General features: G+C 42.2%; 1 protein-coding gene across 2 annotated transcripts in view; it reads left to right on the forward strand.

Annotated features, from left to right (window-relative positions):
* The window catches only part of CLDN10 (claudin 10), a 91,829-nt gene extending 66,071 nt beyond the window's left edge, over positions 1-25,758 (forward strand). The window contains exons 1-5 of one of the 2 annotated variants that reach the window (XM_043891835.1): positions 5,292-5,596; positions 13,049-13,210; positions 13,299-13,380; positions 24,597-24,704; positions 25,411-25,758. In XM_043891835.1, the coding sequence (XP_043747770.1) occupies positions 5,377-5,596; positions 13,049-13,210; positions 13,299-13,380; positions 24,597-24,704; positions 25,411-25,534 (696 nt within the window). In that variant the 5' untranslated portion in view covers positions 5,292-5,376 and the 3' untranslated portion in view covers positions 25,535-25,758. Of the gene's footprint in view, positions 1-5,291; positions 5,597-13,048; positions 13,211-13,298; positions 13,381-24,596; positions 24,705-25,410 lie in introns of those variants that run through there. The other variant, XM_043891836.1, reaches the window with a different exon arrangement.
* The last annotated feature ends 772 nt before the right edge of the window (positions 25,759-26,530 follow it).

A 26,530-nucleotide genomic window follows, 5' to 3' on the forward strand; every position in this document is an offset into this window, starting at 1 on the left:
AGTGACCCTCACTTTTTGGACATGACTGAGCAACTGACACATACATACATACAGTCTGGGTCGGATGGTTGAATTAATATCATAAAATGCTCATTGACCAGCAAGTCCTAGAAGTCCCAGCATCCCAGAGGGAGAGTCTTTCCAGACTGGAGGCATATTCACCAAGACAGCTATGAGCCACTGGCAACACTCCAGGTGCTCAAAAGAAATCTAGACAGTCTTAATACACCTCAGAAAGTCACGGAGCACAAGCTCACGTGCCCAATGCACAGTGAGGCCAAACAACACGGAAACATCAGAGTTTGGAGCAGACAAAAGTTGATTTCAGGACAATGCAAGGAGACGTGTGGCTCCTGCCCTAAAAAGCCCCAAACTTTCTAGGGGTTTCAGCAAAGCATTTTTAACAGCTGGGTGAGACGGGGAGAGCCACAGAGTAAGTGGTCATCTTGTGCACAGTTCCCTGACTGATGGATTGATTGTGAGATAGGTAACAGGGCGCCTAATTTTAATCAGTCCTTGGGTACCAGCAGTCTGAGGGCTACATGCCCAAGATTATCACAGAGTTAATTCCTTCTGTTTGGTTGGTGGTTTTTAGCATCTGAAAAACTCAGGAAAGATGCATGAGATACCATTATCCAAGCAGCTTAGAGAGGAGCTACAGCAGAGGATGTGGGGGAAGGGTCCTGTTTGGTTACAAGAATTGGAAATTAGTGTTTCAAATGAATGTATGAAAGACAAGCTCTTAAGATATACAGCATTAACTTCTGATGCAGCTAGCCTCAGAGGGTACCAGATGTCAAAATAAACCTATGTTTCCTTATAATTTCCAAAAAAAAATTTGTATATATAGACACACTATATGATCAATGATGCAACAATAAGCATGAGTATTCATTCCTGTAACTACTCCTCTCACGCAATAGCTTTCACGCTAAGTAGATAACAAGTATCATAGAATTAGTATAGAGCATTAAGATGAACTAAGAGTGTTAGGGGAAATGAAGGGAAAAGAATACAGATATGCTATTTTACTATCTTAGTATCAGTGTTAATGTTTTCTTGAAGGTAGTGTAACAATATTTGGCTCCTGGGAAGTTGTTTTTTTTAAGTTAATACCACATTTATCAGGACTTTAGTCCCTTCCCACCTGGTGAGCAGCATGTCCCCTCACCGGAATCTAAGAAGGAGCTAATGTATACTGAAACCAAATTTGATGCTTAGAAAATCCTTGAGCTGTTAAAAGGCACACCTGTGTTGTTTGGCAGGTGAGTTGAATCTCAAGTAAAGAATTTCTGCAAATCTCTGGTTCAGTCGGCTAAACTGGTTTCACTCCCATTGAACAAGTGTGGGGTGGGGGAATCCTCTATTTTTCCTTAACAACCATAATAATGCCGAATAAATAACTTCCAATGTTAAGTCTCAGCAGCTTAGTTCTCAAATGTGGAAAGGCTCAGAATATATTTCAGGCCATTTAATGTCTTTATGTCAAAATTATTATAAATTAGTACTATTCATCTCAGAAAAGAAAAACAATGTTTATTTTTTTTGGAAAGGCCAAGTTAATGTTAATTAAGACGTTATTTTGAATAATTTGGAGAAGCAACTTTCTAACTGTATTCACTTTTATATTTAAATTAAGAATGGTTTGTTATGAATAGTTACATAAAAAGTTCAGTAAACTGAATCCTAAAGAAAATAAGGAAGCATTTATCAGTTGAAAGGTACTCTGTAAATGGGTTTTCAGATTAACTGTGAAGGTTATTTGGGACTCTAGAATCTTAAAGTGAAATAGGTCATTTATCCATTACTTCCTTTAAAAAGACTCTTTTCAATCTGTTTTCCTTTTTTGGACATTCTTATGTTGGATGATGTGGTTTCTTCTGACTAACTGGTTTTGAAAAGCTTAAGATATAAGACACTTCTAAATAAATACTTGATTCACTACATAATATTCTTTAGGTGTTAAGGAAAGTTAACATTTTTCATCCTTCAGTCAGGCACTTGTGGGCTCTAAGATGTCACTCTCCATAGTTAATATGCAGTACATGCCAGGGGAGAGAAGTCTGGGGCTGTGAAACCTCATAGAACAGACAAAGGATAAAAGTAAAAGAAAATTAGTCAAGTCCACAGGCATAACGACCCTAGTCTGTTTCAGCTGGCAAAGGAACTAATAGACCTGCCACACGGGTCATAATTTATGGGTTGTTTGTGGTATTTTCAACCCTTTTAAGTTGAAGCTGTGTGTTATGATCTCTATAGTAAAAGGGTATTTCTTTTTTCAAAGTTTTCAACCAAGAAAGGAATATTCTTTTTCTCTATAATACAAATCATCCAGTTTGCTAAATCGACTGTTTATATATATGAATCTCAACTGATCAGAGCTGTGATGTCCAACCTGACTGTGCATTACAAGTTTTGGAAAAATCACCACCAGAGGCACCCCCAGAGATTCTGGCTTAAACAGTCGGGTGATGCAGCAGAGAGTCTTCCTTGGAGGTCCAAGTTAGAATTTAGAATTTGTTTCCTCTGAAAGCTATACTGTAATGATAGGTTTGTGGATATTTTAAGTACAGTATGCAAAACTACATTATCTGTTAAATAAATCTGTGGGAGCTAGTCTGAAACACCAAATTGTTCTTCACAGTTGTTTTTGTAAAATCATGTACCTTTGGTTCCAAACGATGGCATTCATAACCAATTTATTGATAAATTAGGAGCTGCATGAGTCTTTCAGGTCACAATACTGGACTTACTGTGTGTCAAAAGTAAGTCAGGGTCTTGCAAAAAAAGGATCAACAATTTTAGGGAGAAACTACCATGAGGAAGACACAAGAAAAGACACTCAAACAAGGCTAGGAAATAAAGTACAAAACCAACATCTGTGCACATTTTAACTTTTGGAAAGTCCATAGGGAATGTCCCGGATTATGACTTTCTTGTGTTGTCTGAACAGTAAATTGGATTAAAAGAAAGCAGATTCTTCAGAAAGAAATACAACATAGAATGCTGGAGGGCAAGAAACCAGAAAATAAAATCACTTTAAAATGGCAAATCATACAAAAGAATAGAGGACACCTTGTTGTCAATACTCAAAGGTGACTGAGGAGGTTAGGCAGGTGCTTCCCAAATTATTTTTAAGCTGGATCCCCCAGTAAACCCAAGATGACACAGCAGGACAAGCTGGCACCAAGAGGAGCATAGTAGTGGAACCCTGTCTGCATTCCACCAGGTAAACTGTCTTCACCAGTATTCCCATTCACACAAGCTGTGAAATGATCAAGCGCACGCGCGCGCGCACACACACATATATACACACACACACACACTTCCCAAGAGTTGCTGCAGGGCCCAAAAGTAGGACTTAACTTGTGTTTTCTCAGTGCAAATCATGGCAGTTGCACGGATGTTAAAGACAGACAGATTTGGACTCAACAGAAACAAAAGCTTGCTCAAAGGCGGTCAGTAGAAAACAAAACCAGAGCACACACCTTGCCATGCACTAAAAGTTCTGACAGTTAGAGCGTGAACTGAATATTATCTCTAGAAATAAGATGATTGTGTTGAGTGTGGAGTGTGTCCATACAATCTCCAATGGTCCTTCCAAATCTGTTCGGATGTTTCTATAATTCAACCCTCTCTCTTCTCCAGAGACATCAAATCACTTCTAATTTCATTCTATATGCGTTTATTTTTTTTAAGTGACAAAGGGGAATTGAGAAATTCTTCACAATGAACCAAAGTGTCCCTGCATAAGCATTGTGAAACAGGGTTGTTGTTGTTAAGTCACTTAGTCATGTCTGACTCTCTGCAACCCCATGGACTGCAGCATGCCAGGCTTCCCTGTCCTTCATTATCTCCCTGAGTTTGCTCAAACTCACGTCCATTGAGTCAGTGATGCCATCCAACCATTTCATCCTCTGTCACCCCCTTCTCTTCTTGTCCTCACTCTTTTCCAGCATCAGGGCCTTTTCCAATGAGTCGGCTCTTCGAATCAGGTGCCCAAAGTATTGGAGCTTCAGATTCAGCACCAGTCCTTCCAATGAATATTCAGGGTTGATTTCCTTTAGGAAACAGGGTTAGCAACTAGCTTTATTATAGGACTGATTTAGAGGTTCATTCCAAGAACTTTGGACTTCCCAGGTGGCTTAGTGGTACAGAATCTGCCTGCCAGTGCAGGAGACACAGGTTCAATCCCTATTTTGGGAAGATTCCTTGGAGGAGGAAATGCAACCCACTCCAGTATTCCTGCCTGGAAAATCCCATGGACAGAGGAAACTGGCTGGCCTACAATCCATGGGATTGCAAAGAGTCGGACACAAAAGAACACACTCGCACCAATAAGTTTAAAGAGACAAATAATAAAGCCAGTCTTTGTTCTCTCATTTTTGCCTAAATGACCTCTGGAGCCAAAAGTACACCCTGATCTTTAAGTTTACTTTCAGACAGCAATGAAGGAATGAGTTTATCCCTCAGTTAGATGCTAAAGGTGGAGCTGGTAAAAATAAATAAATAAATGAAACAAGACGCCGAGAAGTTGAAACGACCATCGTAGAAAAGATTCAGAAACGGGAGCTGGAAGGAACTCACAGCAAAATGTCTTAAATGCATGTCCTACGTGTAGTGCATTGGTATCAGCAGGCCAGCGTTGTGACTGAAACAGTCACGATCAGGACCGTAAAGAAGGTCCCCTTGCAGCCTGGGCTCTGCACAGAGCGCTGTCCTGAATTGAGGTCTGTGTCACCCACCTCCTTGCAGTGACCTTCCGTATGCCGCCGGGCCGAAAGGAACTGCAGAACTTCAGGGCAAGGCTGACTTCGAGCCCAGAGCTGCAGTGATCGCTCCTTGACAAGCCGAACTGGGTCACCCAAAAGAGCATGGCACGAAAAGCTTTAGAGTTCAGCGGGCCAAGGGCTGCGTTAGCAGGCCGTGTCCTTTCCGGGCACACAAAAAGCCTTTTTTTTTTCTGCTCTGCTTTTACAAGATTCTCTGGACGCCAAGCTATTGCCAATGGGTAGGGCTGGGGAGGGGAAAGAGGGTGGATGCAGCAGGTCGGACGACATTCGGCTGCCAATTTGTTCAACAGGAGAGCCCCTCTCCACGGTGCCTCGGCCGCGAGATGCGCGAGCCGGGAGTGGGGAGCCGCAGGGACGCACAGGGTCGCGTCGGGCCAGCAGGCTGGAGGGGAGCTCGGGTAGCAGCTCCGCGCGAGCCGTTTCTGCTCCCCGAGGGCGCGTCCCGGGTCCGCGCGCGCCCCCTAGCGCCGGGTCCGCGGGTGGGCGGGGCGACGGGGGCGGAGCCGCGGGGCCGGGCGCGCGGGGGTCGCCGTGCGGCCGCCGAGTGGGGAGCGCGAGAGCGAGCGCGGCGGCAGCGGGCGGCATGGCGAGCACGGCGTCGGAGATCATTGCCTTCATGGTCTCCATCTCCGGCTGGGTGCTGGTGTCCTCCACGCTGCCCACCGACTACTGGAAGGTGTCCACCATCGACGGCACGGTCATCACCACCGCCACCTATTGGGCCAACCTGTGGAAGACCTGCGTCACGGACTCCACGGGGGTCTCCAACTGCAAGGACTTTCCTTCCATGCTGGCGCTGGACGGTCTGCATCCCCTAACCCCCCAGCCCCCAACCCTCGCTCTCCCCCTCCCACCCATCCGCCTGCTGGGCGCCCGCTGAGCCTCACTACCCCCGGCGGGACCCCCCCACCCTGGGCCGGACTCCCCAAGCCCGGCCTTGCTTTCCCTCTCGGTCCCTTGGAGGAGCCTGGGAAGAGTCCCCGGTGCCCGTGGCCGCCTTCCCCGGACGTCTGTCCCGAGGACATGGGCGCCTGTCTGAGCCCCGATCCCCGGGGCGGGGGGAAAGGGGACGCGCAGAACCGACCTGGATGGGGTGGGTTCCTCTCAGGCGACTGGGATGGAGGGAAGCAGGTCTGCTGTCCTTGGAGTTGAGGACTGGGTTGTGGGACCCCCCCACCCCCTCTTGAGGACTGTTGGGACAGAGAGTCACGGAGAGGGGGCTTGCCCTCTGCAGCCAGAAGGGCTGGATTTTGATTTAAACGGACTCGTCAAAGCGAAATCTGCTTGTTCTGAACTCCTTGTAGCCATTTCATTAGTGGTTTTAAAAGTGGTCTGGGGGAAAAGGAAACATATTGCAGGGGCACCCCCCCTCCAAAAAAAAAGAAAAGAAAAACCGCTATGTATCTACAAATGAATCTGCTGGGCTTTAACTCTTGCTGTAAATTTTAGGAAAATAAATAGTTCTTGCTTGTGCTGCAGAGAGTAGCTGAATCCTGGCCACCCAGAATCTTGTGCAGGGAGACTGATAAGTTCTGTGTGGCTCTCCTAAGTCTGCGTCTGCTGCCAGTTGTTCATGAGACAGTTTTCTAGGTTGTTCTTGTTAGCTGGGCTGTATAAGGTATTGTATTAGAGCAACAGGTGTTCACAAAGGAAACTGGCTATTTTTAGTTTCAAGGGGAATGTCCACCCGGGGACACTGATTTCTCAAATTCTAGGCTCCTTTCTCCCAGGATTTCACAGCACATCGTTCCTGGCAGAAACTTTAAGAGAGTCATTTACATGAGTTCTCGATTTGATGTGTTTTCTTTTTCTTTTATTACCGCACAGCAAGTTTTTATTTGCATAGCTGAGTAAATAACAGACAAAATTTAATTCCCCTGAGATGGTGATTGCCACGAAAAGCAAACTCTTGCTCAACGTAGGTATTTGGTGGAAACCCCTGTGGAAGGGAATAGGTATCTGGTTTTAGATGAGTGACACCTGGGTCTGCCATCGTGGTGTGTAAAATAAGTAGCTGGGATGCCATTGATGGCCTGGAGTGACTGTTCAATTTCCTCTGCCCTGCAGATCACACATCCAGATAGATGTTTGAACAGACAGGCTCATTTCTGTGGTTTCCATTCAGGAATATGGATTGACAGTTGTTGTTCTAAACACGTCCGTTCTTCTCTTGTAACTGTCTTGTCCCTGAGAGGCTGCCAGGCAGGTGCGTGTCCTTCTATGGGACAGTTGGGGGACAGAGGAGGCGATCGAGAAATAAATACTTCATGAACATGATTGGGTGGAGAATAGTGAAGCCCTCACCCCATGTGTCTGAGGTGAGAATAGACATCATGGTCAAGATCTGGGGGCATGGGAACTTCGCTGGTGGTCCATGGGCTAAGACTCTGAGCTCCCGATGCCCAGGTTTGATCTCTGGTCAGGGAACTAGAACCCCCATGTCGCAACTAAGACCTAGGGCAGCCAAATAAGGGATTCCCAGGTAACCCAGTGGTAAAGAATCTGCTTGCCAGTGCAGGACAAGCAAGAGACATGGGTTCAATCCATGGGTCGGGAAGATCCCCTGGAGGAGGAAATGGCAACCCACTCTGGTATTCTTGCTGGTAAAAATCCCCTGGACAGAGGAGCTTGGCAGGCCACAGTCCCTGAGGTCGCAAAGAGTCGGACACGACTGAGCCACTGAACACACATACAGGCACACATACGAATAAATAAATAAATATTTTTTTAGAAAGATCTGGGGGCCAGAGGGGTAGTGAGGAGGAAGAAGAGCATAGCTTTCAACCATCCAGCTCTAAAGAAGAGGCGTGACATTTGTATACAACTCAGCTCACAAAATGGCCTTCCACATGTGCTCTTGTGTCTAGAAAATGACTTTAAAAAACATAAATGACATCACCGCTTGTTCTGCCTTGTTTAAAAGTTAATAATATAGCTTTCCAAGTCGGTATCTATAGAAATAACTCTTTTTAACGACTGCATGAATACTGTTAAATAAACTGGTTTATTTAGCGACTTACCCACTGTTGGACGTTGGGTGAAGCCTTCCTAGTTTTTCACTGTTAGTGTTTTACTGAAAATCTTTCTGTTTGCTTCTTTGTGCACATGTGTGTTTCTGTAGTGTAAATACTGAGAAATAGTATTGTCAGAGCAGTAGAATATTCATTTTATTAGTTTATACTGCCAGATTAATTCCACATAGCATATGAGAATACCTGTTTCTCCATATTCTCACCACTAAGTTTCTCATCCAGTTTAGTGGGCAGCAGCCTATCATGTTATTCTTTTAGTTGTCATTTCCCTGATTACTGTGACTTTGACCATCTTATCATGTACTTATTGACCACTTTTTTTTCCTTTTATGAGTTGCTTGTCTGTATCTTATGCCCATGGTTCTGTTTTTTCCTCTTGGTTTAAATGATTTGTTTTTTTTTTTAGATGTCCGTCTTTGATTTGTTAGATATGTTGCAGTCTCAGCCCATTGCTTGTCTTTTAAATGTGGGTGTCTTTTCTCATATAAAACATTGAAATGTATCCTATAATCCATCAGTCTCATCCTATTGGCTCAGCTTCTTGTGGCTTAAGAGGGCAGTGCCTATCCCAAAGTGATCATTTACTTTTCATTATCTCCCAGAATAATATTTGAAGGGGGGGAGTTCGACCACGCAGCTGCATTTCCCTGTAGAGAGAAGTCAGTTCCCCTCCACTTACAAGTGGATCTTCCCGGAACAAGCCCCTTTGCTTGTTGACGCTCTGCAGTGTACTTTCCGGGCAGCCACATGTGCTGGATGCCGGCCGTCAGTCGGGTCCTGCCCACCCCACGGTGCACTTGGACTTCTTGATACTGCATTTGAAGTGGAGGGAGAAAGCTGCGTTAGCAGGAGCTGTGGTGGCTACAACCCCGAGTAAGCCAATCCTCCCCTTAACCCAGGCAGAAGAATCCAAGGGAGAGAGAAGGCTCACAGTTCTCCCCATCTCCTCTTAGGTGGAAGAACATGTTTCTTGGACACATAGGATGGGGTCATTATTCTGAATTTCCTGTATAAGGTCAAAGCTGTGATTCCTCATTGTCAAGAGGTATTATTGTTTTCCCAGTTTTCCCTATAAGGAAAAAGCTGAATGTACAGATTGAATGTAATGCCATGTTAAAATTCCAGCTCTAATTTCTGCCTAGAATCAATCTTAGTGTTAGAGACGGGAAGCTTTGATGTGTTTCTTACCACTCACCAGACACTTAGTTCATATTATTCCTCCTGTGAAGTAAGTGCTGTTTTCCCTGGGTTTTACAGATGCGAAAACAGGCTTGGAGAGATTAGGGAATGTAGTCAAGGAAACACAGCAGGTAAAGAGAGGAACCGGGGCTGAAATCCAGAGTTTGGGTTTGCCCCTCAAACCATCCTTCTCGCAAAGGATCTGCGAAAAAGCACATGAAGCTACTAGCCCAAGAAAAGCACATTATTTTTCTTTTTTTCCCCTTCCTTCAATCAACAACTAGCAAGAGTGCAGCTAGGAAATTGTCTCCACCAAGTGGATATTTTTATTTCTGCTAGTTGGAAATGGAAAATAAGGTATGTGTGGAAAACATTTAACTTTTAAGGGACACCTTGAAGGTTTCCTCCAATGGAATTCATTAAAGTCATGGTATTTTACTAATTGAAAAACTCACGGTTGAACGAGCTGGTGATTTCTGTTTATTGCTAACCCATATTCCTTTCAAAGTACCACTTGAACTACAGCTGGGAAGCATTTTAAGCTAGGCTTTAGTTTAGTTTTGTTTTTTTTTCAGTTTATGCCATCTATTTTTGTTAGTGGGAATGTTTGTCATTTTTTCCAAGGAAGTTAACTATAAATTATACTTCAGAGAACTTCTGAGCAAATATGTTCATGCCTCAGCACTTTAATGTGTCAATTAGCTATTAACGGTGTCAGTAAATTAGACCTGTCAAAAATAATAGCCTCCTTGACTAGGTTTTTACCACCACTTCACTTGAGGGTGTTACTTATAAATTTTAACCTCCGGAACTGTTAAAAAGCAAGGTTGTAGAAGTCTGCTTTGCAAAAGATAAACTCTGAAAGAGTTTGTGGGAAGTCACCCAAGGCTTGAGTCTGTGGGTGTTTTAAGAACTGGTAGCCCCTAATTTACAGACCTCAAGCCTACCAACAACTGGGTTCCATTTATGGCTGGCAGTGAAGTTTATCCCAGGAACTCTAGACCCTGAAGTGCCTTCTTTTGTACATGTGCTGTGATGCTTAATCGCTCAGTCATGTCTGACTCTTTGCAACCTCGTGGACTGTAGTCCTCCAGGCTCCACTGTCCATGGGAATTTTCATGCAAGAGTACTGGAGTGAGTTACCACTCCCATCTCCAGGGGATCTTCCCCACCCAGGGATTGAACCCCCATCTCTAACATTGTGGTCGGATTCTTTACCGTCTGAGCCACCAGGGAAACCCTTTATGCATGTGATGAGTTAGCAACTTATTGCTGCTGTTCTCATGGTAGGCAGAGTTACCTTCCCCTCCACATCAGGGTTCTGGTTGGTTCTGATGAAGGACTGACGTCATTAGAACCTGCTCTCTCTCCTCTCTCCTCTTGTGCCAAGAGGGCAGAGCCAGTCTTTCTGCAGGCATCAGAGCTGAGACAGGAGAACTGAGTGAGAAACTCAGAAAAAAATAATATGAGTAACGATTAAAGTTTAAAGCCTACTGTTATTTTCCCCAGTCATATTAAGGGTTGAGTGCACCAGCCTGGGATTCTGACCACTGTGTACCATCTGGGAAAATGCATTTCACATTCTGAGTGATCAGACTGTAGACTTAACCATTTGCACAGCTCCTGTGTTTTCTGTACATAAAGTCGATGAGATTACTAAGGTAAATGCAAATTATGGTGGATGATAAGCTTTTCTAGAATCTTTTTTTTTTTTTTAAACATATATAATAGAGGTTATGGGCTTCCTAGGTAGCACTAGTGGTAAAGAATCACCTTGCCAATACAGGAGATGCAAGAGACGTGGGCTCAATCTCTGGGTCGGGAAGATCCTCTGGAGAAGGGAATGGCAACCCACTCCAGTATTCTTGCCTGGAGAATCTCATGGACAGAGGAACCTGGTAGGCTACAGTCCATGGGGTCACGAAGAGTTGGACACGATTGAGCGACTATTACTACCATTAAGTCACACATACACTTTCTTGTCTGTTTAGGATTGCAGTAAGAATCAGCTAAAATATCTCAAAACCATAGATTGAAACAAATGTCAAAAAACTATTGAAACCACACTGTCCCAGTAGCTCTGGTGGTAAGTGATGAGCCAGTTGCGGTTACTCTGGAGGACTCTCTTTAACCTTGCAAGGAACTAACAGGCTTCTTCCCCCTGTGCTGCTACGCTCCCTGGGTTCTGGCTGGGGGACTAGAGGATTGCAGTTTAAAATGGAGCTGAGTTAGTATTCTGCAGCAAACACACAGATCGCCCTTGCAGCACTACTATTACTACCAAAATAAGCTTCTGTTATCCTGTTTTGCTAAAAATAAGTTTCTTTTACTGTTTGTTTGGTTTTTTTTGACAGCCTCACCATCAGTAAAATTATTTTCTGTCTGGAAACAGTTCACACTATAAAATGGAAGATCGTTGTCCTTGCTTTCTGCATTTGTGGTGGTGGTGATGTTCAATTGCTAAGTCAGGTCCGACTCTTTGTGACCCCATGGCTTGCAGCATGCCAGGCTCCTCTATCCTCCACTGTCTCCCAGTATTTGCTTAAATTCATGTCTATTGCGTTGGTGATGCCTTCTAACCATCTCATCCTCTGTCGTCCTTCTAACCATCTCATCCTCTGTCGTCTCTTTCTCCTCCTGCCTTTAATCTTTCCCAGCGTTAGGCTCTTTTCCAATGAGTCAGCTCTTCACATCAGGTGGCTAAAGCTTCAGCTTCAGCAACGGTCCTTCCAGTGAATATTCAGGACTGATTTTTGGGGGGCTTGACTGTGGTTTGCATTTGTAGAGGCCTAAATTTGTTCAATCAATTAGAACGTCTTCTGGGTACTCTTCAAAATGGATCCTGGGGATAGGAATAAAACTTAAAATTTTATTTTTTGATCAAGAAACATGGCCTGGAGGCCACCTTCCAGCATTATTCCCTGAATATATGATTATTGTAGCCTTAGAATTAATATTTATGATTATCATAGGCTTTGCCTGAACACAGTAGGAAATGACTTGGTGTATCTTGGCACTTAAGAGTTTTTTCAAATAAAAAAGGTCAATCCCAAATGTAAACCTGATAGATACTGTGTTCATTTGTTTAACAAATATTTACTTACACTGCTGTGTCGTCACTATTGCAGATTGACATTTAGCACTGTTTCAGGCTGAAATGAACATAATGACATTTTTTAAATGTATTCATTTAAATCCTATTAATTTAAAATTTGTTAGTGTCTGGACAAAAGCCAGTCTGAAGTTTACCATCATCCTGGCTGTGCAAATAAGAAGATATGACTAAGAAAATGAGTGGTGTAGGAGGAATGCTCAAAGAAACCAACAGAGCAAGCTTTTAGGATACTTGGAAAGTATCCATTTGTATGCAGTTAATTTCATAATTATGAAATATTCTTCTAGGAACTAACCAGTGCTTATTTAAACCCAGTGTTATTGTATGTGCCCTGAAGAATTTTTAAAAGGTCATGAAAATACATCTTAATTTAGATTCCTCAAGGTTCATGATGATATTTCAGTCTCATTTATAATCTTTCACTAATATTAGAAGATGTGACTCTTTGGGAGCTCTGCTCAATTATAAGGTTTTCAGTGTCAAAATCATTAAAACATCTGTTTTAAAGGTCTGATGTGCAAAGGAATAAGAGGGTTGAGAGAGTGGCAGATGAGGTTTCTCAGGGTGAAAGGCAGTGGCATGTGGATTTTGTAGCCAGATCTGAATGGAATTCATTCCAGCCTCTTACTCACTCATCCCTGGCATATCATGTAGCTTTTGTGTGTCTCGGTTTCCTCATCTGTGACTGTGGGAATAATAACACTCAGAGATGTAGCCTGAGGATCCTGCATATGCCAGACTGAAAAGTGTGCCATAGGGATTAACTTTCTTTCCATTCTTGTTTTAACATGTGTTTTAACCATTTTACAGTCCTTTTTTTTTTTTTCCCCGAAAACAGAAAGTCATTCAGGAGGACAATGTAAAATGTGAGTTTCGCTCTGGACAACCACATGTTTTATGCTAATGTAAATGCCTTACTTTAATTGCAGGTTACATCCAGGCATGTAGAGGACTTATGATTGCCGCTGTCAGCCTGGGCTTTTTCGGTTCCATATTCGCCCTGATTGGCATGAAATGTACCAAAGTCGGAGGCTCAGATAAAGCCAAAGCTAAAATTGCTTGTTTGGCTGGGATTGTATTCATACTGTCAGGTAAATAGTAACTTTCTTCCAAACAAGGTGCTTCAGGATGTTCATGAAACACCAGGTGTCATAGTGCTTTCCTTCTGATGCTCTTTAGGGCTGTGCTCAATGACCGGGTGTTCCCTGTATGCAAACAAAATCACAACAGAATTCTTTGATCCCCTCTTCGTGGAGCAAAAGTAAGTACTCTTCTTAAGTCTGTGTGCTTGTGGCTTACAGGAAACAGGTTTAAAATCATCTTCTAAATTAAGGTACCTAAATTTCCTCTATGGCCTATGAAACTGGGACATACTGATAGAGGCTATTTGATGACATCATTTAAGAGCAAACAGTGTAGGTGCTACATTGGCAAAAGATGCACTGAATCACTGCATTAGTGTTACAAGTGTCTTGTAACATACTTGTCTCTAAATAGCTCAAGGCTTAGGATTTAGAACGCTAAAGGTCATCTGCTATGCATTGTAAAGTGAAGTCACTCAGTCCTATCTGACTACTCAGTCCTATCTGACTCTTTGCGACCCCATGGACTGTAGCCTACCAGGATCCTCAGTCCATGGGATTTCCCAGGCAAGAATACTGGAGTGGGTTGCCATTTCCTTCTCCAGGGGGTCTTCCCGACCCAGGGATTGAACCCGGGTCTCCCGCATTTTAGGCAGACGCTTTACCATCTGAGCTACCAGGGAAGCCATACATTGTAAAACTGAAGTCAAATTGGGGAAAAGTGAAAGAGAGGTGCAAGATGGGGAGGAAAGAAGGAGAAAGTGTGATAACCGAAAATTAAGAGCTTGCCTTGATTGTTGTCCATTCAAAATGATACTTGCCAGATTTTAGGCTGTAGGCCAGTTTCCATCACAGACATTGAGATGAAAACGAGGCTGTGATTTTGAAGATAAGAAATGATTAAATGATAGTGAATAAAATATTATTTTTCATTTTTAATCAGCCTTTTACATTTGCTCTGTTGACTCTGGCCTTAACAAGTTATACCTAATAAACTGTACACGATGCAGGGTCTTTAAAAAAAATTCTCGAAGAGTGGCACAGACACCCAGATGTGACCAGTTTCAGCTGCAGGTGAATGCTTTGGCACTTACAGACCAGTTCTCTTGTTGCTGTTGGTTTTTAACTGTGGGCTGTTGCTTTTTATAGTTTCCCTAGGCTTACTTCTTTGCTTTGGAAAAAACCCACAGAATACCAAATTAGAAATCATAATAGATCAAACAGTGTGTCTTCCGTGAGAATATTCCCATAGATTCCTGTAGAAAACTGCTCGTGTATGCATGTGTACTGCTAACAACCAGGCTGGGGATTTTCTTTCAGTCTTTAGATAAAACACTATAGAATTTTAAAAGAGTAATTACTAAAATGTCTGATCAGGATCCATTACTGTTTTTCTGGTGGATTTAGGAATCTTTAGGAAATGATTTTTCTAGTAGTGTCTCTTGTATAGTTCATGCATAAATAGTAAATGCTTATATAATGAAAATAATATCTAACACATGTTATGCCCTACCATTGACCAGAGCATTTCAAATGTTATTTTATTTTATTATTTTACTCTTACAGTAGCCTCTAGTAGAAGAGAAGGAGACAAAAATTAGGAAAATCAATAAGCTGAAAATTGGATATCAACACAAAGTAAACTGATTCCATAGGTCTTAAAGTGTTTAATTTCTGAAGTGAGATTTTGATTTTGGCATATTCTAGGGGAGCAGACTTCCCAAGCTGGCATTTCCTAGAGTTTAGTCATCGGTGCCTCTGATGTAGTTTGTGCATGAACTCGGAGAGGAATATGTTGGAGAACTGCTGCCAAAGGCAGAGGCAGCCCTAGGGGGGCTGGGGTGAGGACACCCCTCCAGGGGTGTTCTGATTATTTCCTTGGTGTCTTCATTGATGTTCATGAGAGTAAGTTCCTTGAGAACAGAAAACACTTATATATCATCTCTTATTTGCCTAGCATGATACCTGGTTAAGTGAAATTCTGATCCGCAGAGCTAGTCCCCTCGGGATTAGCAGAAAGGCCTTCTGTTATCTCAGCAGACTGAGGAAGCCTCTGTGAGAATGGAGACAGAAGGCTGGCTCATCCTCCTCTCCCATCTGTATCATGCATTCATCTTCCTAGAGCAGCAGCTCTCCCTGCCGCCCTAGACGGCGCGTCTGTGGCACAGGGATGTGTGTGTTTAGTCAGCAGTGAGGAACAGGTGTTTGCCACATGCTCTAGTTTAAATTTCTGGCGACTTAATTCATGGCCTAATATAGGGACTATCTTGGAAAATGTCTTGTGCATTTGAGAAGAATGTTTATGCTGTTGTTGGTTGGTGTTCTGTATATGTCTCTTAGATCTCATTAGTTTATTGCGTTAAGTCCTCTATCTCCTTATCTTCTGATTGGTTGTTCTGTTAATTACTGTAAGATACTGAAATCTCCAACTATCATAGTAGAACTGTTTATTCCTTTTTCGATTCTGTCAGTTTTTGCTTCATAGATATTCTGTCATTATGTGCATAAATGTTTATGGTTGTTATATCTCTTGCTATATTAAATCTTTCATTAATATAAAAAAATAAATAAATTTCTGGTGAGCAAATACCTGCCCTAAGATGCATTGAAAAACAGTTTGGGCCGCAGAACCTGATTTTGTTGCTATTGTTTTTCTTAAGGATTCTTGTGGATGTCCAAGACTCACCTTGGTTGCTTACATTAGACGCACAGGACTAAGCTCATCCGCAGAGTTCACACCACACTCCTACTATGTGCAGGGAACTCAGGAGGTGCTTTACTGATGAGGGAACAAAATGAGCGGCTTCTGACATATCATTGGGATGAAGATTGTGGCAGTTGCACTGCAAACAGTGTCAGGCTTTGTGTTCAGTGGCTGATTATTTCTGAAACCCTTTCTTTCCCACAACTTATCTGGGAAGATTTTTCTTCCTGCCTACAATCATTTGATTGCAACTGCAGTCCTTAAAGAGTTTCACCTGGCTATGGTTGTGTTCTGCCATTTCCTCACTTTTTTTTTTCCTTTCGTTTTGCTTCTTTGCTTTGATTCAAGTTGTGATTATGTTTTATGGCTCCAGGATGGACTCCTGCAAAGCCTTGAAAACTTTCTCAATGCTTCCCTTTGGGCTGTTTCAAACAAACTTCCTCCTTTTTATTAAAGCAATATCTACCAAATTAAAATAAAATCTATCCTCCTGCAAACTGATGGTCATAAGCACCCCAGAGTATGATTCACCCTGTCATTTTGTTGAAATATACAGTATTCTCACCATCTGTTGTCCAAACCACTAACTTCCTGAGTGTCTTGCTTTGTTTGTTTCTTAAATAGATAGTTCCAAAGAAGAATTGATTGGCATAAAGAAACTTCTTTTCAAATCATGCAAAGTTAGAGCATTGAACCAATTTCCTTAATTGAGAAAACAGAACATCTGATCTTAGATTTATTCTCTTTTAGTCAGTGAGATTTATCATTAACATTTTGGCTCAGATATTCATGGTTTGGGTCTTATCATACTCAAGCCTTTTTAAGTTCAGAGTTTTTAAAACCATGGAGCTATTTACCTCTAGCACTCTTCATTCCTGGAATACAGTTAGTTTCTACTTTAAGTTTTACTAAGGTAAAATCTTTTCACTGTTGTGGTTATTTAGTAATTAGAAATAAACAACTGTCTGCTTCCTGGTAAAGTCTCATTCCTGTTATCTGTCAAGTTAAATGCACAGCAGACAATTTAAGAAGTATGTTTCTAGACGAGACACATTTTCCCGGGTGAACTTGAAAGGACAATCGATCTCACTAGGTGGCCTTGCCAAGATATTTAACTTCTGTACTCTGACCTTATTATAATTTAATGAATTATAGATGTTTGTTTACTTAAGCTTGTTCCAATCATGAGGTTATTTGGAGAATGAATTAATACTGATAAGAGGTTCATAGAGTCTCAGGTAAGGGATTCCATAGCAGTGCCAAGTGTTAAGAACAAACCAGAATTTGACTGTTAAATATTAAGAAGGATTCACTTTGTTCTGTGGTAGGACTGACCACTTGAGATCATCAGAATTGCTCTGATGCTTTTTTCATGCTGGCAGAACTTAATATACTTAGAAATTAAATGTTTGGCAACTGTCGTTTTGTTTTCACTGACCAGTATACGAAGCCACGATTTCTTCCAGTTTGCCATGCTTCCCGGTGACTCAGCTTTTACCACCACCAGCCCTTCCCCTCTCCTTTTCACATCCCGGCCCACCTCTGTGTATCCTGCAGGAATTGCATTCTGGATGAGGTGCCCACCAGGGTGCTTCCTTTGCTCCTGGTGCTTCTGTTCCAATCCCACTGGGCAGTGGCACTTGCCTGTCGGTCCATCTTCCAAACAAGACCAGGAGTATCTTGAAGTGAAGACCACATCTTGCTGATTTGGGCATCTCTTGTAACTAGTCCATACTCTCTGATGTTTACAGCAAAGATGATTAGTAAGCAGTGGTGTCTGTCTGTCTGTCTGTCTGCATCTCTCTTAGGGTGGAAAGACTGAGCATGCTTGGGGAGATTTGGTTAAAGGGATGGGGGAGGGGAGACCTCAAGAATGAGGACCCTGGATCCAGGCTGCCTGGGAGAGAACCCCAGCTCTGCCATCTTTTAGTGGTGTAGCCTTGAAGAAATCACTTGTCCTATCTCGTGTCCTGTGTTCCTCATCTGTAAAATGGGAAGAATGAGAACTATGAGTTTATCGTGAGGATTAATGAGATAGTACATTTCAGCTGTTTAGACTGGTGCCTAGAGTAGGCACTCAGTGAACGCTATTCTTTTAAATGGGGCTGACCCTTAAGCAGAGGCTATTAACATAGCAGTTCATTTATTTTACATTTCTTTGAAGTTTCCATATGCAGGTAGATGCTTATTTAAATTATCCCTTTCGATTCTAGCCATGGTTTGGGAGGTGCCTGCCACTATTTCGTGGCTCTTTGGGAAGCCTTGGGTAGGAAATTTTGCGGTGTCTTGCAGATCACTGAGTAAGCTGTTAACTAACATGAATTGCATAACGGAGAGGAGAATGCAGCAGCCTTGGGAGATACATGGATTGGTGGGCACTAAATAGCCTGCTTCTGGTACCTGGGACCCCAAAAGAATGCTGGGTATCTGGGGGAAAGGTGTGCTTGTAGATAATGCCTGTAGAATACTTGTTCACATAAAATCCATCCATGCGATGATACAGAACTTGGATTATATAAGTGTTAGTTGCTCAGTCATGTCCAACTCTTTTCGACCCCATGAACTGGGGCTTGCCAGGCTGTTCTGTCCATGGAATTCTCCAGGCAAGAGTACTGGAGTGGATTGCCATTTCCTCCTCCAAGGATTATATAAGCCTTTGAGTTAAGTTTCTTTTTGATGGTAATGTTTAAAAGATCAGTATACCAATGGAATTCAATTTTTAAAAGTTAGCATTGATAATATATGGATGTACTTCCTAAACTTGGAACTTTTAAAACATAAGGAGTAGGACAGTATGTTTGGAAAAAATGGCCATCCTTGAGGTCAAAAGACTTGGCTTCTAGCTCTGCAACCTCTAGCAAGCTCACTTTTCTCTGGGGATCTTAAAAGGATGAGGTTTTTTTCTTTTGTTAAACAGTTTGGTTTTGTTTACGGAGGAGCTGCAGTTTCTTTTTTCAAATCCAGCAAGCCCTGATTTTAATTACTACCCTCACCTCTTTTTGTGCTGGGTGAAAAGACAGCCAGAGGGAATTCTGAAAAAAAATTCCATACCCTAGAGCCACTGAGAAGGCAATGAGCCGAGGAAAGAGGGAAAACTCACATCTTTCTGAAATGACAAGCCCAAAACATTGCACTGATTGTATCTTTTCATATTGATCCCTTCTTTTCCTTAGCTAAGGTAAAAAGGGAGAAAGAGTGATGGCTAAGAGCTCGGGATCTGATTGTATCTTTTCATATTGATCCTATCTTTTCCTTAGCTAAGGTAAAAAGGGAGAAAGAGTGATGGCTAAGAGCTTGGGATTGGCTTATGGTATCCTTTGCTATGCAAAAGCTTTTAATTAAGCCCCATTTGTTTATTTTTGCTTTTATTTTATTACTCTGGCAGGTAGGTCAAAAAGATTGAGATTAACTGATTGACTTTGCTTTACAGCAGAAACAAACACAACATTATAAAGCAACTATGTGTGTTAGCAGCTCAGTCGTGTCTGACTCTCTGCGACCCTGTGGACTGTAGCTCACCAGGCTCTTAAAGCAACTATACTCCAGTAAACATTAATTTTTTTAAAAAAGAGCTCAAGGATTGGAATCAGTTATTGGTTTTAAATCCTGGTTCTACTGTTTACTTAGCTGAGGTATGGGGAGGCAAGTAGTTTAATCTCACCCAGGTTCAGTTTGCTCTGACGGTAGGAAGAACTGTCTCTTAGAATTGAAGATCAAATATGATAATACATGCCAAAATACTTAACACAAAAAACAAAATCCTGGTACAGTGATCTGACAGTAGCTGCTGTTATGGTGGACTCTTAGTTTAAAAAAATCACATCTATACGGATTTGGGAGAACATGTAATGTTTACTTTGCAAACACATGTTCTTCTGCTTCTGTTGTTAGGCGTCATTGTCCTTTAATTATTTGTTTAATGTCTGACCATCTCCTCTAGACTAAGATCCTTGAGAACAGCGTGTGTTCTCTCATTCACCCTGAAACACATGATTCGAACAATATCTAGCTTGTCACTTCTCTGATGGTGTCACCTGCCATCAGAGGTAGGTGACAGGGTAGATGGGATACACGTGCTCCCTGTAGATGGCAGATCAAATGATAACAGGGGTTTGGGTGCAAGAAAGACAGAGATAAAGAGGTAAAAATAAGAGGTGTTCCTCAATTCGTCCCCTAAGAATTACTGTGCATGTTACTAGGCTAAAATAGGAGGTAAATATGAAATGCATAAGAATTTAGACCACTGAGCGTGGTTCTAGCCCAGGTGCTCTCATTAGGAAATGAACAGTAGTCTGGATCCCTAGCACAGCCAGGTGAATAAGAATTAATTTCATCTAGTAATTCAAGGTGTATTTTAATGCCGTAGATCATTATGGTTCTTTTTTGGGAAAATTCTGGTCATTAATCTGTGCTTTACTTTCTCTCTATAGAAAGAAAAATGTTACCTATTACTTGTTTACTAGATTCACAATTACATACATGAATTCAGGTCATAAGCCTGCTTTTATGAGTCCTTTCCATTGAACAGAATATGTGAGAGATAATCGAAGAACAACGTTCTGATCTGTAAAACAGAGATCAGTCCTCAGCCTGTCGATCCTGCATCTGTCTGGTGCTAAGCAGACTGGTAGCCTTTCCGATTAATGAAGAAATTTTGGCAATTGTAACAGCTCAGTAAAGAGTGGGAAAGCTGGTCTAGGGCCAGGAAGATATTGTTAACAAAAGACAGACCTGCAGCAGATCATCTGAAATTTGCATGATCTCCTGAGGCGCTGAAGTCAGCTTCTCAGTGTTACCAAAAGTGAAGAAAGATTTCCAGGCAGAGATGGAGTTTCCCAATGAATGTCAGAGGAGCCGTGGCCCGGAACAAACCTGAATGGATGTTACGTGGCTCACCCTCAGTCCTGTCTTTCAATAATACTTCTGTTTTTGCCAGATCACGCATACTGATGGGTGTGAATTCAAGCCACTGTTGAATAAGTCTGCTGTAAGTGTCTTTCAACAAAAGGAAGAAGAAAAAGTCTCTAAGAGAGAGAACCACATCACAATCCCTTGCATCCAGTTGTTAGAAGCTATTGGTATAGACATGGAGTCTCTTCAAGACTTTAGCTTTAAAATGGTTCTATTTATTAAATATCTGACTCTGACAGAATTCATAAAAAGCTCAAAAGGAAATGATACTCTCCTTGGAATAGAGTCTATGTTTAGATTTTAGAAAATCTAAAAATATGTTTAAAAACAGGAGTAAGTGAACCAGTTCCATGACCAGGGATTGAACCCATGCCCCCTGCAGCGGAAGCTCAGAGTCCTAACCACTGGACCTCCAGGGAATTCCCAAACCAGTTTTTAATATAAGCCATACTGGTGACTCTTAAATCCCTTCAGAAAGTTTCAGTTGGCTTAAATTAAAATAAAGAAATAGCTCCCAACGTCTGAGCTGTGTAGATAGTTATCCTCTGATTTCTACCCAGTTGTATGCTGTTTTTAAATGAATTCACAGTGCTGACCTATGATTTGAGTTCTACCAACCTATGCCCTAATGGACCACTATCAATTACTAGAGACTTATTTTCAACCATGATCCTGGCACTGGCATCCTCTTTTAGAAAGCTAAATATTTTAAGAAAAATCTCAAGATTGTTTTTTCCAGGAGTATTTACACTGAAAGTTAATATACTAATGCATAGTTTCAGGAGAGAAGACAGCCTAAGCTCTAAGGAGAAAAATAAAGAAAAATAGAAAGTATTGTTAAATTGTAATCCTATAATAATGTCCTCCATGTCGAAATGTTCAGTGTGGTCATCCTTTAGCTGTCTTTGCAGTAATAGCATGACAGTGGATGGACTGGATGCCAGCTTACTGTAGGAATTGCAGATATTTTAAAGAGGTCCACTAACCGGGACCTACAACTTGGCAGGCCCTCTGCTCGTTTTATTTGTATAATGTCATCCAAACATCGTACAAGAAAGGCCTATTGTGGGAATCCAGGATATCCTTTGTAGATGTGTAACATGATATTTAATGAAGGTATCTTTTATAAAACTACCAGGTTAACACTCTTGATCTGGCAAGCTCTTTTCACCTGTACACTTCACTGTGCAGTCCTCTTTCAAGCTGGTTTTTGTGCACACTGAAGGCTTTTTCCCCACGTACACTGACCTTCTCTTTTCTGCTGCTGCCTCTGATTGAAACAGTTCGAGAAGTTTCTCGGTTCCCAGAGCCTAATCAGTGCTTTAGTGCAGGATGAGGTGCTTATAGCTCTTCCTTCCTTTAGCTCTCACCTTGATTCCCCAGGTAAGGCAACACAAGAGTGAAAAAAGAAGGGATCACTAGGCAGTGTGTATTATGTAACAGTGGCAACCCACTCTAGTACTCTTGCCTGGAGAATCCCATGGACAGAGGAGCCTGGCTGGCTACAGTCCACGGGGTCACAAAGAGTCGGACACAACTGAAGTGACTTAGCATGCATGCACACGCCAAGTTGTAGTGTGTATTATATAATTCACCTCTTCCCAGTTGCAAATGGAAGCTGTGAAATTAACTGAAGAGCCAGATCTGGAAATGGGCAAGTAGACCACCAGGCCCTTGCCTTGTGTAAACGCTGCTTCCTGCTCCCACTGGCTGGCGGCCGGGGCCACACTGTCACACCACCACAGCTGCCTGCCCCTGCCCAGACAGGAGTTCAGACATAGTGACACAGCATGCCGAAAAGGATGAGACAAAGCTCAGGTCAGGCACAGGTCACGCATGCCAGATGCTGTCCAGAGTGTGGGGAGGCCTTGATACCTAAGCCTGACCCTGCAACCAGGTGCAGGGTGGGTAGCCTGACCTTGACCCCAACTTTCCCCTCCTACTCTCAACTCTTCCTTCCATTCTCAGCCTCTCTGCGGATTCTGTATGGTCAAAACAGACCCTTCCCCCTCTGACTTCATTTAACACTGAAAGGCACCATTAGGTAGGGAATGTCATCCATTTGTTTTCACCTTGTGATAGAGTCTGTGAGCTAAAAGTCTGAGAATCACTTCTTTATTTAAAAAAAAAAATTCTTCAGGAAAAGGATAGGCAGATAGGAGAACCCCACAATCTCTGAAATTTTGGTATACTTTTCTCATTCTATATTTGTTCCTCCGAAATATACATATATATATCTCCCCTGAAAGAACATCCTCCAGCCCTCCACTGTCATTTCCTCTGTTGTTCTCGGTAGTGTTGTTTGTACCTTTGTATGGTGACCTCTCCAGGGCAAGGGCTGTCTTACTTACCTTTGCATCTGTTCTAGTCACCAGTGGCCTGCCATCAAGGAGAGGCTTCATAGCAGGCTGTCACTAAATGATACTTTTTTATTCATCTCTCACTGGACTGTAGTGATAAGCATGATGAGGCTGTATCTATCGTGGACACTGTAGAGGAAGAAAACAATTTTTTTCCTCTACTCTCCTAGGTTCTCTGCTCAGAAGATAGATTAATAAGAGAAAACTGGAGTTTATTTATATGTGCATCGCCCCTACACAAGAGAGTACCCAGTGGCATGTAATTCAAAGGGTGGCTAGAACTTGGGCTTATATAGCATCTTAACAAAAGAACAGTACATCTGTAGAGAAGTGACAAGACAAAGGAAAAGGACTTTGAGCTTCTAGAGGCACAAATTGTGGGAAGGCATGTGAGGAGGGACAATCCTAAAGGAAATCAGTTCTGAATATTCATTGGAAGGACTAATGTTGAAGCTGAAACTCCAATACTTTGGCCACCTGATGCGAAGAACTGACTCATTGGAAAAGACCCTGAGGTTAGGAAAGATTGAAGGAAGGAGGAGAAGGGGACGACAGAGGATGAGATGGTTGGATGGCATCACCAACTTGATGGACATGAGTTTGAGCAAGCTCCGGGAGTTGGTGATGGACAGGGAAGCCTGGCATGTTGCAGTCCATGGGGTCGCAAAGAGTCAGTCACAATAGAGTGACTTACCTGAATGTGAGGAGGGAACGAATGAAAGATGCAAATTAGTGAAGTTTGTTCATGTAGATTGCTCTGGTGCCACTTGTGGGCCAAGCAGGGTGTTCAGTATCTGAGAATTAACTTCTTCCTGGCAGTGAGAGGATGGGGGACAGTTTGACACATTTATGCCCTGCTTTTAGGCAAACGGGGAGAAGGCAGAGCTTTCCTGTTTCTTCTCAGTTGCTTTTGGCTCCTTGTGCCAAAGTGGCATAGTTGGGGTGGCGTGTTCTGTCACCCTTTGGCACTTTGCACATGACTGCCCACAGCAGATGCTTAACCACTTACTGAACTAAAATAAAAGCAGAAGCAACTTTCCTGTTTCCAACTAAAGCCTGCCTAAATAATTTACCCTGCACAACAGGATAAATAGATGGAAATGTTTGGGCTTCAGGCAGAGCCCAGAGGCAATATGCTGGCAGAGCCAGGAGGCCTCACCTTGAGTCCACGGCTTCTGCTTTACCCAAAGGGATGCCGATGCCTTCAGCTTCCTTTTGGGATGTTGGGAAGATACAGTTGAGTGAAGGCTATAAAAACACTTTGAGAAAAGTATAAAGCTTTCTTTACAGATATTATTGCTTCCTGTGTAAGTTCCCATTGCAAGTGTATTATGAGCATTTAGTAAGTGTTGGCTAGTAGTGTTAAATGCTGTTTACTCCCCAAATCAGTAAGCTTTAACACGTGTGGTACTCTTCACAGGTACGAGTTAGGAGCTGCTCTGTTTATTGGATGGGCAGGAGCCTCACTCTGCATAATTGGTGGTGTCATATTTTGCTTTTCAATATCTGATAACAACAAAGCACCCAGGTATGAAAAGAGACAAAAATGACCTGTTAAAAAGTACAATACTATTCTAGATTGTTATATGTGGGATAAATTATAGGTAGTTCATATGATTTTTAAAAACTTCAAACACCCAAAATTGGGAAAGGTTAAGAATATATAGTAAATATAACATTTAATATGGTAAAATTATATTGAATAGAATAGAGAATTAATTTAAAAAGCAGAGCTTGTGTTGATATAGGACAGAAATCAACACAATATTGTAAAGCAATTATCCTTCAATTAAAAAAAATTTTTTTTGATGAAGCATCAAAAAAAAGCAGAGTTTGACATTCTTATGTTCCAAAGCTATCACTGTAAGTAGAAATCTTGCTAACTTTAGGGGCATATTCTTCACTTTGGCCTCATAATTTTCACATAGGTGGAAATTGCTGATTAAGGTCATCACAGTCTCCAAGATTCCAGGAAGATAACGTTTTATTTAAGTTTTGAAGGAGAATAACTGAACAAACTAAGAAGCCATAAGTTTCTTCTGAGATTCTCTTAGTCACACTAGCTGTTCTGAAATGACACTGAACTATTTCTTGGGCTGAGAAGGGAATAAAGCTAAACCTAATCAGGGAAAGACAACTTAGCTGTGACAGAAATGGGGGGATATGGTTTCTTCCTGTTTTTGTTTGTCCTACGTGTAATAAAAGACCATCTACCAAACTGTTTTGCCTTTCAGAATGGGATACACGTACAATGGGGCCACGTCTGTCATGTCTTCTCGGACAAAGTATCACAGCAGAGAAGGAGATTTTAAAACCTCGAACCCTTCAAAACAGTTTGACAAAAACGCTTACGTCTAAAAAGAGAGCTGCTTTCAAGCTGTGTCTTGAGCTTGTTCTAAACGTGAACTGTTCACAAAATGATGCCATCAAGGTCCTCCTATAATTAACACTCAAACTATTTTTAAAATATGAATTTGAAGAATTTGTTGATTCTTGGATGTAAATGTTCTTCTATAGTTACATACTAATCACTTTCTGTTGTGGCTTTCTATAAAAAAAAAATAAACAGGCTATTTACAAGATTTGTATATATCTTATACATCTGTGTTTAACACCAAAGATTCCAGCAGTGTTTGTAATGTAGCCTTCTTAATCACCCAGACCTTACAGTATTTGTCCCCATTTTTTATGTGTTTTTTCCTTCATATATTAAACAGAGTGTATTGAGGAGTCATGACTTGTAAACAGTATGGGGGTGATCTGAGACTATTCCTCAGATGTCTGCATTGAATGGACATGTACTGGCTGGGCAGAGCCGATTTTTAGTTGGTGACACCTGTCTGTCACCACTGTTTCTTCTCAACGGCTGCTCCAGGAAGAGCTCATGGGACCAAGATGCTACTGCCCACTACCCAGCGGGTCCTCCTTAAATACCTCCTCCTCCGGTATAGAGAGATCTGGATATGCTGGTCATGGCGACTCTGAGGCTGACAGAGGAGGGCCTGGAGCCGCACAGTCCCTACCTCACTCAGAAATAATGGACCGAGTTCCTGAGGACCTGTGTCACTCAGGCCGTGTGTGGAACCAACTGACAATGGAGAGACAGACTTTTTTTCAAGACGTGTAAGTTCCTCCAGGGATCTCTGACTAAAGACAATGTTTTATTACTCAAGCCAGCCCTTTCATCTCATATCCACAGGGCAACAGTTACCTCAGCCTGTGTGTGCCCGTCGCTGCTCTAAACGCTGTGTGCCCTCACTCACTGCAGTCTCACAGCTACCCTCTGAGGTAAGTTCTGTAGGACCCTGAACTGACAGAGGATGAAATGAAAGCAGAGAAGTTGAAGTGACTTGC

Source organism: Cervus elaphus, chromosome 30, assembly GCF_910594005.1.
Source record: "Cervus elaphus chromosome 30, mCerEla1.1, whole genome shotgun sequence".
Classification (NCBI taxonomy): Eukaryota; Metazoa; Chordata; class Mammalia; order Artiodactyla; family Cervidae; genus Cervus; species Cervus elaphus.